General features: G+C 35.6%; 1 protein-coding gene across 6 annotated transcripts in view; it reads right to left on the bottom strand.

Annotated features, from left to right (window-relative positions):
* The window catches only part of USP25 (ubiquitin specific peptidase 25), a 193,148-nt gene that overhangs the window by 79,150 nt on the left and 101,840 nt on the right, over positions 1–12,158 (bottom strand). For all 6 annotated transcript variants that reach the window (XM_027843603.1, XM_027843605.1, XM_027843607.1 and 3 more), the window contains one exon: positions 9,436–9,584. In XM_027843603.1, the coding sequence (XP_027699404.1) occupies positions 9,436–9,584 (149 nt within the window). The remainder of the gene's footprint in view (positions 1–9,435; positions 9,585–12,158) is intronic.

The raw sequence follows: 12,158 nt of genomic DNA, 5'->3' as shown, positions 1-12,158 counted from the left end.
GTCGACCTCCCACCTCCGTGAAAAGGTGGGCTGTAAGTGTCTTCTTATCTCTCTTCATTTGAGACCTGCTTGATTTTTATAATTTTATTACATTTACTTTTGATTTTTTGGTGTGTGGTTTTCCATTTACATTGCTGTAGTTTCCGTGTGTGTGTGTGTGTGTGTGTGTGTGTCTGTCTGTGTGTATTTGTTCAGTTTACTACATTCTACATCAATTCACATAGATCTTTCCTGTTCCTCTACATTCATCACATGCACCATTTGTTACAGCACAGTAATATTAGATCACATTCATGTAACCACAATTTGTTTAGTTATTCCTCATTTGACAGGCATCTAGTTTGTTTCCAATTCATTACTAACACGAAAAGTGCTGCTATGAATAATTTGGTGTCTATGGAGATTCTTTTATCAATGGCTTTCTTGGATATAAAAAGCCCAGGAATAAAGACTCTGGTTCAAAGGGTATGTACATTTTAGTCATGTTATTTGCATAATTCCAAATTGCCTTCCAAAACAGTTGTACTATTTCACAGCTTCACCAACAATTATTAGTGTGCCTATCTTTCTGTAACTCCTACAACATTGAATATTGCCATTTTTTGTTATTTTTACCAGTTTACAGAGTGTAAGATGAAACTTCAGAGGTGTTTTGATTTGCATTTCTCATCATATTAGTGACTTGGAGCATTCTTTCATGTTGTTGTGAATACTTTGCAATCCTTCTTTTGAGAACTATTTGTTCATATCATTTGACCATTTATCTATGGGAAAGGGTATTAGTTACACATACCCACACACTCATACATTACATATATGATTACATAACAGATAACATATTATTAGTTACATATGTTTGTATATGTGTATGTATATTATATATAAATGTATATGTATAGCTTTTATATCTTTGATAACAAACTCTTATTAGAAAAATTTGATACAAAGTTTTTTTTTCCAATTCAACAACTTCTTTTCTTATTATAGTGCAATAATTTTGTCTGTGAAGAAGCTTTTCAGTGTCATGTATTCAAAGTTATCTATTCTATGTTTTGTAATTGCCTCTATCTCTTTTTTTGGTTAAAAATACATTTCCTACCCACAACTGTGAGAGTTATGTGATCTGCTTTTATTCTAATAATAACACTTTATTGTTCATGGTTCTTTTCAGTATAATGTAGTTTCCTTGTTAATCCCTTTTTATCTTTTGAAAGTTTTTTTCTGCTTGGTTACTGCTTAAATAGCACAATTTTTACCTCCTACTTTTTTGGAATCACTTAATGCATAGTAAATTTTATTTTACATCCCTTCAGTTTTATTTTGTGCATGTTTTTGTTTTTTAAATGTGTTTTTTGAAAACAACAGATTTCAGGGGTTTGTTTTGTTATCTAATTTTTCCCTTTTTTATTATCAGATCATTTAAACCATTCACATTCAAAGTTAAGAGGTTGGATTATATTTTCCTCCACCAGTCTCTAAGGCTGTGTTTTTTCAAGTTATGATTCTTTTTATCTCTTCTGCTGTAAACACAGTACTAAGGTTCCTTAAATCACTTTAACTTACTCTTTTTAAAGATGATCCTATTTCCACTGGCTCTCTTCCCCTCACTCCTGATCCCCTTTTGTTTATTAGTTCCTTTTTCTCTTCTACTTTAATCTGATCATATAATTCTCTCCCTCTTTTCTCCTTTCAGTCAAGTAGATTCCCTCTTCTTCTCTTGCCCTTCAACCAGTCTTGTTCATTAGTGTTTTTAAAATTTCATTTTTGTGCCTCTTTCCAAAAAAGGATTTCTCTCACTCTCTTCATTATCCATCGTCTCTGTTTACTCTAGACCCTCAGCATCTAATTCATGATTTCTGTAATTACTTGGTTGCTCTTTTCTCTGTATTACTCATTCAATCAAAATTTCCAAGGCATTTTTGCTGGGCTCTGTCCTCTTGGCAATTTTTGACTCTCCTTTGTACAGCTTGCCCCAGGGATTCCCTTTTTCCAATTAATACAAGTGTCAGAGAGGCCACTTTTCCATGGCAGACCTCCCTCTGCCACTTTTCCTAATTAATCAGCCCATCAGTAATCTATACCTTCCCCATTACCTTTTTACCCCATATTTCTTTATATCTCCCCTTTATATCCATGCCTTCCTGCTCCTTCAGATGCCAGCTGCCCCCAGGAGTTCCAAAGGCCCCCCTCAAGACAGGTCAAATGGAATTTTCAAGCATCAAATCCCTTAGACCAGATACAGTACAAAGTTCCCATCTCCCTTCACAGAGCATCACTGGAATCCTCTCCCACCATCAAAGTAAGGCCTCCCTCCTTCTCCCACCTTTTTAATCCTTCCATCTTCCTCATCCACCCTCCTGCAGGTTCTTCTCTTACTGAGACCACAGGGATCACTTTCCTCTTGTTGCTACACCTCAATTTGAACTCAATATATATCACACATTCCTCCTTATTCCCCTTCAACCTCATCTACTTTGGATTTATATGTTTCTAATATAAATTAAATTCTGTACACAATTCTACTTTTTATATTTTTGGGGGGAATTATTCTTTGACATTTCTTGATTCTTAAAGTTGCATCCATATTCTGACCTGAAAATATGCTCAGAATTTCTCCAATGAATTTTGGAATACTGACCACAAAATATTAGCATTATTCCTATTTAATGCTTTGATTTCAGCAAAGGAATTTCTTTAAACCATAAATTATTAGCAAAACAGCATGGTATTTTTTTTTACAACACAGCAAACTAGCAGTTATGTTAATTAACAGACCAAGAACTGTATTGTATGGGGATATTAGACATTGAGCAATAGCCTGGAACTTAGTCTATTCCTAAAATAAATTTTCAGTTTTTTCCTAAAGTTTCAAGAAAAATAAATTCAGGTTAAAATGGCACCATATTCATTTTTTTAAATCCCTTAGTTTGTAGGGCTTGCATCTATTAAAAAGTTTATATAAAATTTTGTTTGAATAATTCTAATCTAGGTGCGGGATAAAGACACAGTAGATAGAGCACAGTGTGTGGAGTAAGATTTGAGTTCAAATCCAGCCTCTGACACTTATTAGTGTGTGATCCTAAGGAAGTTGCATAAGCTCTGTCTGCCTCAGTTTCCTAAACATAAAACGGCGACAATAAGAGCACTTACTTCATGGGTTGTTATGAGGATAAAATGGGATAATATTTGTAAACTACAATTTCGGGCACAGAGTAGGTACTGTCTCTTCCTTTTTAAAATGAGATAGTTTATAATTGAAGTCCTATCTTAGGCACATAAATGGATACTGCTACCAGAAAAAAGGTTACTCAGAGTTGATAAAAAGAAATATAATTGAAAGAATGATCATGTTAGAGTGAGAAAAGACTACATTTCAAATTCTTCCTCTACTATTTACTAGTTGTGTGGCATGAGAAAAATACTTAATCTCTCTGAACCTCAGTTTCCATAACAGTAAAATTGAGATAATAATACTTGTAATACCTATGTAACAGAATTGTTATTAGGATAAATCAGATAACACATGTAAGCACTTTGTAAGCCTTAAAGCATTATACAAAAGTCAACTATTATTATTAACTATTATGGCTATTACATAACCTTATTATATATAAAAGAATTTGAGAGTTGATTAAAAGCAGGTAAACTTAAATGTAAAGTTACTTCTGACTAAGGTCTTATTTAATACAGCCATCAGTGGGGTACCTGACCCTGATCTTAAGGTTGAAGCACATTTGAAGAGTTGAAGCCAGTCTTATGGTCTCTCTGAAAATCCCCCATTGCTGTACCGGGAGCCTGCTATTTTGCACAGTTATCACCTCTCCCTGAGCCTCCTCAGCCTTTTTTATGGACTTTCAGCTATTCTGCAAAACAACTTATGTAAAAGCTTCTCAAGGCTGTCCCTTCCATGAGACTCACTCCCTGCTGAGGTGTATTTAACCCTGCCCCTTCTTTCACTCCTAGGCACTGCAGTACTCAGGAGCTGTATGATATCATGAACTGCAATTCCCTTGCCTCAACTAAAGACCTTTGGTACTGTAGCCTTTGTAGTCTTTATAAGAATGTAGACATTCTTATAATCATTTATGTTCCTAGTGATATCTCACTTTTCCTCCTCTGCCTAGGTTTTGAAAAGTGAGGTACGGGCTCTGAATTAAGAGGAAGAAAAAACAAACTATAAAACCTTCCCTTGCTTGAACAGCTTATGCAGAGTGTATAATCAATCAATCAACCAACCAATCAACAAGTATTTATTAAGAGTCCACTATATATGAGGCATAGTGCTAGGTGGGTGAGATATAAATGCCAAGAATAAAATAAGCCCTACATTCTAATAAGCATACATTCTAATGGGAGAGACAACAAGTATAAATGCATGGATTATCTACAGCATAAATACAAATATATAATATATACAAAATAGTGAAATACAAGATATTTTAAGAAGGAAAGCACTACCAGATGAGGAATCAGGAAAAGCTTTAAGCAGAAGACAGTGGTTGACATACATCTTCAAGTAAGAAAGGAACTTCATGAAAAAATACATTCCAGGGACAGGGCACAGTCAGTGCAAAAGCAGAGATGGGGGTACAGCTAAATGATGCAGTGGATAGAGCACTGGCCCTGGATTCAGGAGGACCTGAGTTCAAATCTGGCCTCAGACACTTGACACTTACTAGCTGTGTGACCCTGGACAAATCACTTCACCCCATTGCCTCACTAAGAAAAAAAAAAAAAAAAAAAAGCAGAGATGGAAAATGGAGTAGTGTGTCCAAGACATAGAGAAAAGGTCAGTTTTACATGACTGCAGGGTATGGGTGTGGGAACGTCCAATGAAGATGTAACAATAAATGGGGTATTGCTTTAAAATCTAAACACATCAGGGACAAAGAGGAAAGGGTCAAGGATAATGCTGAGATTTGACAGAATTAAGAAAGTTTGGAAGAGGGGAAGGTTTTGGGGAAAGACAATAAACTCAGTTTTACTTGTATTTAAGATATCTCTAGATTACCCAGTTTGATATGTCCAAGAGGCAACTGGTGATCTAGGATTGCAGTTCAGGGGAGATAATGAGCCTAGACATATAGATCTGGGGGGTCATCTACACAGAAATGATAGTTAAGCCCATGAGAGCTGACAAAGTCACCAAGAAGAGAAGAGAGAGTGAAGAGAACAGCACTCAGGACAGGACCTTGTGGAGCACCCACAGTTAGAGAGCATGATGTGGATAATCAGATTGAGGGGCAAACATATAAGGTAAACCGAAAGAGCAACGTCATGAAAACCCTGAGAGGAGAGAATACTACTTGTAGTTTAGATAGAGAAAGGGTAGGTTAGCTACCAAGAAGTTTAAAAGCCACCCCTCGGAGGGTAGGGGTGGGGTGGTAGCCAAGATGGTGGAGTAAAAGCAGTGACTTGCTTGAGCTCTCCCCCAAACCCCTCCAAATACCTGAAAAAAATGGCTCTAAATAAATTCTAAAGCAGTAGAACCCACAAAAAGACAGAGTGAAACAAGTTTCCAGACCAAGACAGCCTGGATGGTTGATCAGAAAGGCATATTGCGCCAGGCAGGGAGAGGAGCACAGTTTAGCGTGGGCGCGTGGGCAAAACAATCCTCAGTGAACTTGAAGCAGGCCTCAGAGGACTGAATCACAGGCAGCTGTGGTAGTTTCCAGACTTCTCAACACATGAATGCTAAAGACAACTTAGGTCAGTGGGAAAAGTCTGTGACTGTGGTGAGAGAAAAGCTCCATCCCAGCCCCAGTCCCTGAGCATGGCCCAAGGCAGTTGCTGCCTCCAGAATTTCTGGCCCACAGACTGAGGGGTAATCAGGTGGCTGATCTGAGGGGGGGAGTGCAGGGGTCTCTTTGACAGTGCTGAGGCAGGAATCTCTTGCTTTGCCTGTGCTTGGATCTGGGTCACAGTTCTGGGCGGTAATCCTGGGGCAAGAAGGAGTGCTGGTGTGGTAGAGCTTGTAGCGGCAGTGGAGAGGAAATCCTCCTCACAGTTCCAAGGTAGAAAAGATTGCTTATGGTCACTCATAGACCAGAACACAGGCCAGGAAAGGAGTAAATACCTCGCCCTGTATCATACCACCTTGGAAGAACTGAAAATTTATAGGTCCCTAGAATTATTACTGAAAACAGCTGCACAAAACCCCCGAAGCTTGGGACAGTACCTTCTCCACACTGCATACAGTCCCCTATCTTAACAAAAGAGTTTAAAACTCAAGGAATTGGCTGGGATCATGAGCAAACAAAGGCACAAAAAAAGTTAGACTAGAGACTTTTTCTTTGGTGACAAAGAAGATCAAAACATACAACCAGAAGAAGACAACAAAGTCAAAACTCCTATACCCAAAGCCTCCAAGAAAAATATGAATCAGTCACAGGCCATGGAAGAGCTCAAAAAGGATTTTGAGAAGCAAGTAAGAGAAGTAGAGGGAAAACTGGGAAGAGAAATGAGAGTGATGCAAGAACATCATGAAAAACAAATCAAACAGCTTCCTAAAGGAGACCTAAAAAAATACTGAAGAAAATAACACCTTAAAAAATAGCCTAACCCAAATGGCAAAAGAGATCCAGAAAGCGAATAAGGAGAAGAATGCCCTAAAAAAGCAAAATTGGCCAAATGGAAAAGGAAGTCCAAAAGCTTACTGAAGAAAATACTTCCTTAAAAATTAGAATAGAGCAACTGGAAGCTAGTGACTTTATGAGAAATCAAGGCACTGTCATACAAATCCACAAGAAAGAAAAAATAGAAAATAATGTGAAATATCTCACCGGAAAAACAACTGACATGGAAAATAGATCCATGAGACAGAATTTAAAAATCAATGGACTATCTGAAAGCCATGATCAAAAAAAGAGCCTAGACATCATCTTTCAAGAAATTATCAAGGAAAAGTGCCCTGATATTCTAGAAACAGAGGGCAAAATTGAAATTGAAAGAATCCACCGATCACCTCCTGAAAGAGATCCCCAAAGGAAAACTCCTAGGAATATTGTAGCCAAATTCCAGAATTCTCGGGTCAAGAAGAAAATATTGCAAGCAGCCAGAAAGAAACAATTCAAGTATTGTGGAAACACAATCAGGATAACACAAAATTTAACAGCTTCTACATTAAGGGACAGGAGGGTATGGAATATATTATTCCAGAGGGCAAAGGAGATAGGGTTACAACTAAGAATCACCTATCCAGCAAAACTGAGTATAATCCTTCAGGGGAAAAAATGGTCATTCAATGAAATAGGGGACTTTCAAGCATTCTTGATGAAAAGACCACAGCTGAATAGAAAATTTGACTTTCCAATACAAGACTCAAGTGGAACATGAAGAGGTAAACAGGAAAGAGAAATCATAAGACTTATTAAGGTTGAACTATTTACATTCCTGCATGGAAAGATGATATCTGTAACTCATGAGACCTTTGTCAGTATTAGGGTAGTTGGAGGGAAAAAATTATATGTATGTATATAGATAGATAGATAGATAGATAGATAGATAGATAGAGGGCACAGGGTGAGTTGAAGATGAAGGGGTGATATCTGGAGAATAAAATTAAGGGGTGCAAGAGGATTATACTGGGAGAAGGAGAAAGGGAGAGGTAGAATGGGGTAAATTATCTCACATAAAACAGACAAGAAAAGGCTTTTAAAATGGAGGGGAAGTAGGGGAAGGTGAGAAGGAATGAGTGAATCTTATTCTCATAGGATTTGGCTTAATGAGGGAATAACATACACACTCAAATGGGTATGGAGATCTATCTTACCCTACAGGAAAATAGGGGGGAAGGGGACAAGGGCACAGGGGGATGTCAGAGGGGAGGGCAGATTGGGAGAGGGAGTAATCAGAAGCAAACACTTCTGAGGAGGGACAGGGTCAAAAGAGAGAACAGAATAAATGGGGAGTGGGATAGGATTAAGGGAAATAGTTAGTTTTTCACAACATGACTACTATGGAAGTGTTTTGCATAACTGCACATGTACAACCTGTATCGAGTTACTTGACTTTTCAATGAGGGTGGGTGGGGAGGGAGGAAGGGAGAAAATTTGGAACCTAAAGTTTTAAAAACACATGTTAAAAAAAATTGTTTTCACATGCAACTGGGAAATAAGAAATACAGGAAATGGGGTACAAAAATCTATCCTGCCCTACAGGAAAATAGAAGGGGAAAGAGATAAGAGAAGGGGGGGAAAGACAGAAGAGAGGGCAGATTAGGGGAAGGGGTATTCAGAATGCATGCCATCTTGGGGTGAGGGGGAGGGATGAGATGGGGAGAAAATCTGGAAGTCAAAATCTTGTGGAAGTAAATGTTGAAAACTAAAAATAAATAAATTTTTAAAAATATATATATATAAAAGAAAAAACAAATATCTGTTACATATACCTTGCATTTCTTTTAAAATACAGAATAAATTCAACATTTAACTTTCAAAAATAAAATAAAATAAAACATAAGCTTCTTACAAAAAAAAGAAAAAAAAAAGCCAGCCCTCAAGCACCAAGTAAGGCAATGGATTAGAACAAAACTTCTGGGAAAAGCTTCTATATACAATGTACAACTAAAAATCAAGGAGAGTTGATATAAGAAGTAAGAAAGGTGACTAATTTCCTTGATTTATAGATTTATTTCTTTGAAGAATTATCTCTAAAATTAAGTTTAATATTATAACTTGTTAAAGTTTAAGTAAGTTGAATTATTTTAACAAAAAGTCAGATTTGTGACAAATGAAGAAGAGTCATGGTCACAAATCTATAAAAACTTGAGCACAGAACACCATCTTTCCTTTCAGGCAAGGGAAATGCATGACAGTTCAGACCACAGAGGCAGCAAATGATAACAGCACAATAAAATGGCAGGTTAATTTTTTCTTGAGGGGTAAGTAAACTTCCTCTAAAAATGGCTTTACAAAATTAAGGTTAAAAGATAGCAAACTCTGGACTGGGAGAGTCAGGAAACCTGGTTGTAGTTCCAGCCAAGCTATAAACTAGTTGTATAAGCTTGAATAAAATACTTTTCTAGACCTCAGGCTTCTCACCTAGAAAACGACCTAGATCCAAAAGCAAAATTACCATTTCAAAATTATCCACCACAAATAGGCTTAATGTTGCTAGACTAATACTTTACTCGGGGTGGGAAAGAAATAGGAAGAGGATGGTGAAGGGCAAAGGGGGAAATTTTATAGCATCGGACAATTTACAGCAAACTATTTAGGTTAAAATTTAGCACTGATTATATACTATTGACAAGGTAAAACAAATTCTCCTTTTTTAAAATCACTGCAAATAGGCAGGGTCAAACTCATCTTCTATATATACAGTCAATTATTAGGTAGCAATATAATTAGCATATTCAATAAACTTTTATTAAGTCATTATAACAATGGAATGGGGGAAAAAAGGAAAAAAAAATAACCAAAATGCTAAACTCACCTCCTGACCAGATTTTCCTGAGTTCTCTGAATGCAGTGACTCAATCTCTCCTTCAATCATGGCAGCTTCTAGGCATTCATGTAAATCTTTGAAACCATTGACTTGAAGTGGATACTGACCAAACATTTCTGTATTTTCAAATTTTTTACCTTGAGAAAAAAAGAAAATTAAATAAATTCATGTTTCTAGATTTGATCTTTCAGCTTCTATAAAATAGTATGTTATAATATATTGTTTAACGAATACATAAACTCCATAAAAATAAATTTTCTATATTTCACAAGGTATCTAACAATTAATGGAACAAAAAATTACCCAATAGTAAGTTATATATTATGAAAAACTGCTTTGTTCCCTATGTGTGAAGCTCTAATGTAAGAATAACAAGTATTGTCTAAACACTGTGCACTTGGTATAGGACACTGCATCTTGGTTCATCACTGTCAAAAATCCAAGGGCTAGATCAAGTAGTATCTGATCTAGCATCTATTAGTACCTACATTCTCCTCTTTGTCAGTATGAAAATTGATGGTTCTTCAACCAAAAGTGTTCTGCCCTCCTTGGGAACAAAGTTATAAACTGTAAGGTCAAAACAAAAAGCAAATACCAAACTCACAAAGGAACAGAAGAGAAATGCAGACCTATATTGTTTTAAGTAAGAGATTCCCTCCTCTCTCTCCATACAAGGCTCCAAATGGCTCTCTATTCTATTGAACATACAAATAACACACTGAAAAGTAACTTTCTTGGTATGTTAGTTGTAAGTATCCATCTAATTAGCAATAATTACTTATCCACAGTTATGTTGTGTATACACATACACACACATATATATAATGTATGGTTTTAGGAAAAACCTGGGAAAACTTGTATGAACTGTTAAAAAATGAAGTGAGCAGAATAATTTACACAATAATAATACTGCAAACACATAGCTATGGATATGTATTTGGATACAGATATAGATATATATTTGTACAAAGCTAATGTGAGAATTTTGTTCAGATACAAACGTTTGTAATAGGTTTCGTTTTTCCTGCTTTCTCAATGGGGAGAGGGAGTAGCAGAGAGAAAATTTGGAACTGAAAATAAAATAAAACTTAATTTAAAAAAAATTTAAACCTTTTTAAAACAGCTTGTGGAACCTACTATATAGTTACATGACAAGAAAACTAAGAATTCAAAAGAGAGAACTATCTACAAAAATAGAAAATACCCTAATTAATAAAATATGAAAAAGAGATCTTAAAAAATTCACTGTTAGAAAAAGAAACTGAACTAGCTATAAAAGAATTAAAAAGGGGGCAAGGAAAAAATGAGAGGAATGTGTTTTTATAGGAGAATTATGTTAGGAGAAAAGCCTTCAAGTACAAAGGAAAGGAAATTCAAACAGCACAACACTATTCTGGACACACTAGAGAAAGCAGGAAGGAATGGAATATATTCCAGAGATCAACGGAACTCAAGAACGTGACCTACCCTGAAAATCTGAGCCTAACCATAACTGACAAAAGATGGATGTTCAATAAAAAAGGTGTTAGAATCATTCTTAGGAAAAAAAAAAAACCTGAAAAGATCGTTTGCTTTTTAAACACATCATGTAACAGCATACAAGAATGATAAACAAATACAGCAACCAAAGACAAGCATAAAATAATAACAGAGAGATCATTAAGAGAATTCTTTCTAAATGTATATGACTAGACAAGGGCGAAAGCAGAAGTCAAGCAGAAGTGATGGTGGAAATACTTACACTACACAAATTATTCTCAAAAATTCAAAATGAAAAGTAGCCTCTCAGATTCTTTTTATGACACAAATATCTACTGAATACCTTAAATTTGGAAGAAAAATGAAAAAACAAAACAAAACAAGAGAACTGAAGACCAATATCATTAATAGATATTAATTCAATAATAATAAAAGTTAGCCTACTATATGTCAGGCACAGTGCTAAGTGCTTTACAAATATTATCTCATTTGATCTTCAACCTTACGAGATCAGGGCTATTATTACCCTGCATTTTGCAGTTGAGGAAACTGAAGCAAATGTAGGTTAAGTGACTTGTCCAAAGTCACACAGCTGGCAAGCATCTAAGGCTGGATTTGAACTCAGGTCTTCTTAACTCCAGGCCTGGATCTTTCTCACTACACCACTTAGCTGCATAGTTAGAGTTCTTAGGATTTTTGTTTAAAAAAAAAAAAAAAAAAAGCCTGGTTTCAAAAAATAAAAACACTACAATATAGCAATTTTATTCAAAGACAAAACAAAACAAAACAAAAAGCCATTCACTATGATCAAGATGGATTTATATAAGGGAAGTTAAGATAATTCAACATTAGGAAAGCAATTAGTATGATTAATTAATAACAAAAACATGGAAAATATCATTATAACAGTAGATGTAGAAAAAAGGCATTTGACTAATTAAGACTCATTTATGCTAAAAACTTTATAAAACCCAGGTACAGAAGGTCATTTTATTAACACTGTACAAGTACCAATTTATATCAAAACCTATCATTATATGTAATGGGGAAACACTATAGCAATCCCAATAAATATAGAAGTAAAAACAAGGATACTCTCTTTTCCCCACTGTCACCTGACATAGAATTAGAAATACTAGTAACTGAACTAAGATAACAGAATGAAATTAAAAGCACAGAAATAAGCAGAGGGGACAAAACTTTTTATTTACTGATGTTTTACTTAGAAAATC

This window comes from Vombatus ursinus, unplaced genomic scaffold (genome assembly GCF_900497805.2).
Source record: "Vombatus ursinus unplaced genomic scaffold, bare-nosed wombat genome assembly UNPS02014924.1, whole genome shotgun sequence".
In the NCBI taxonomy this organism is placed as follows: Eukaryota; Metazoa; Chordata; class Mammalia; order Diprotodontia; family Vombatidae; genus Vombatus; species Vombatus ursinus.
This window is presented reverse-complemented; position numbering and strand designations above follow the sequence as displayed.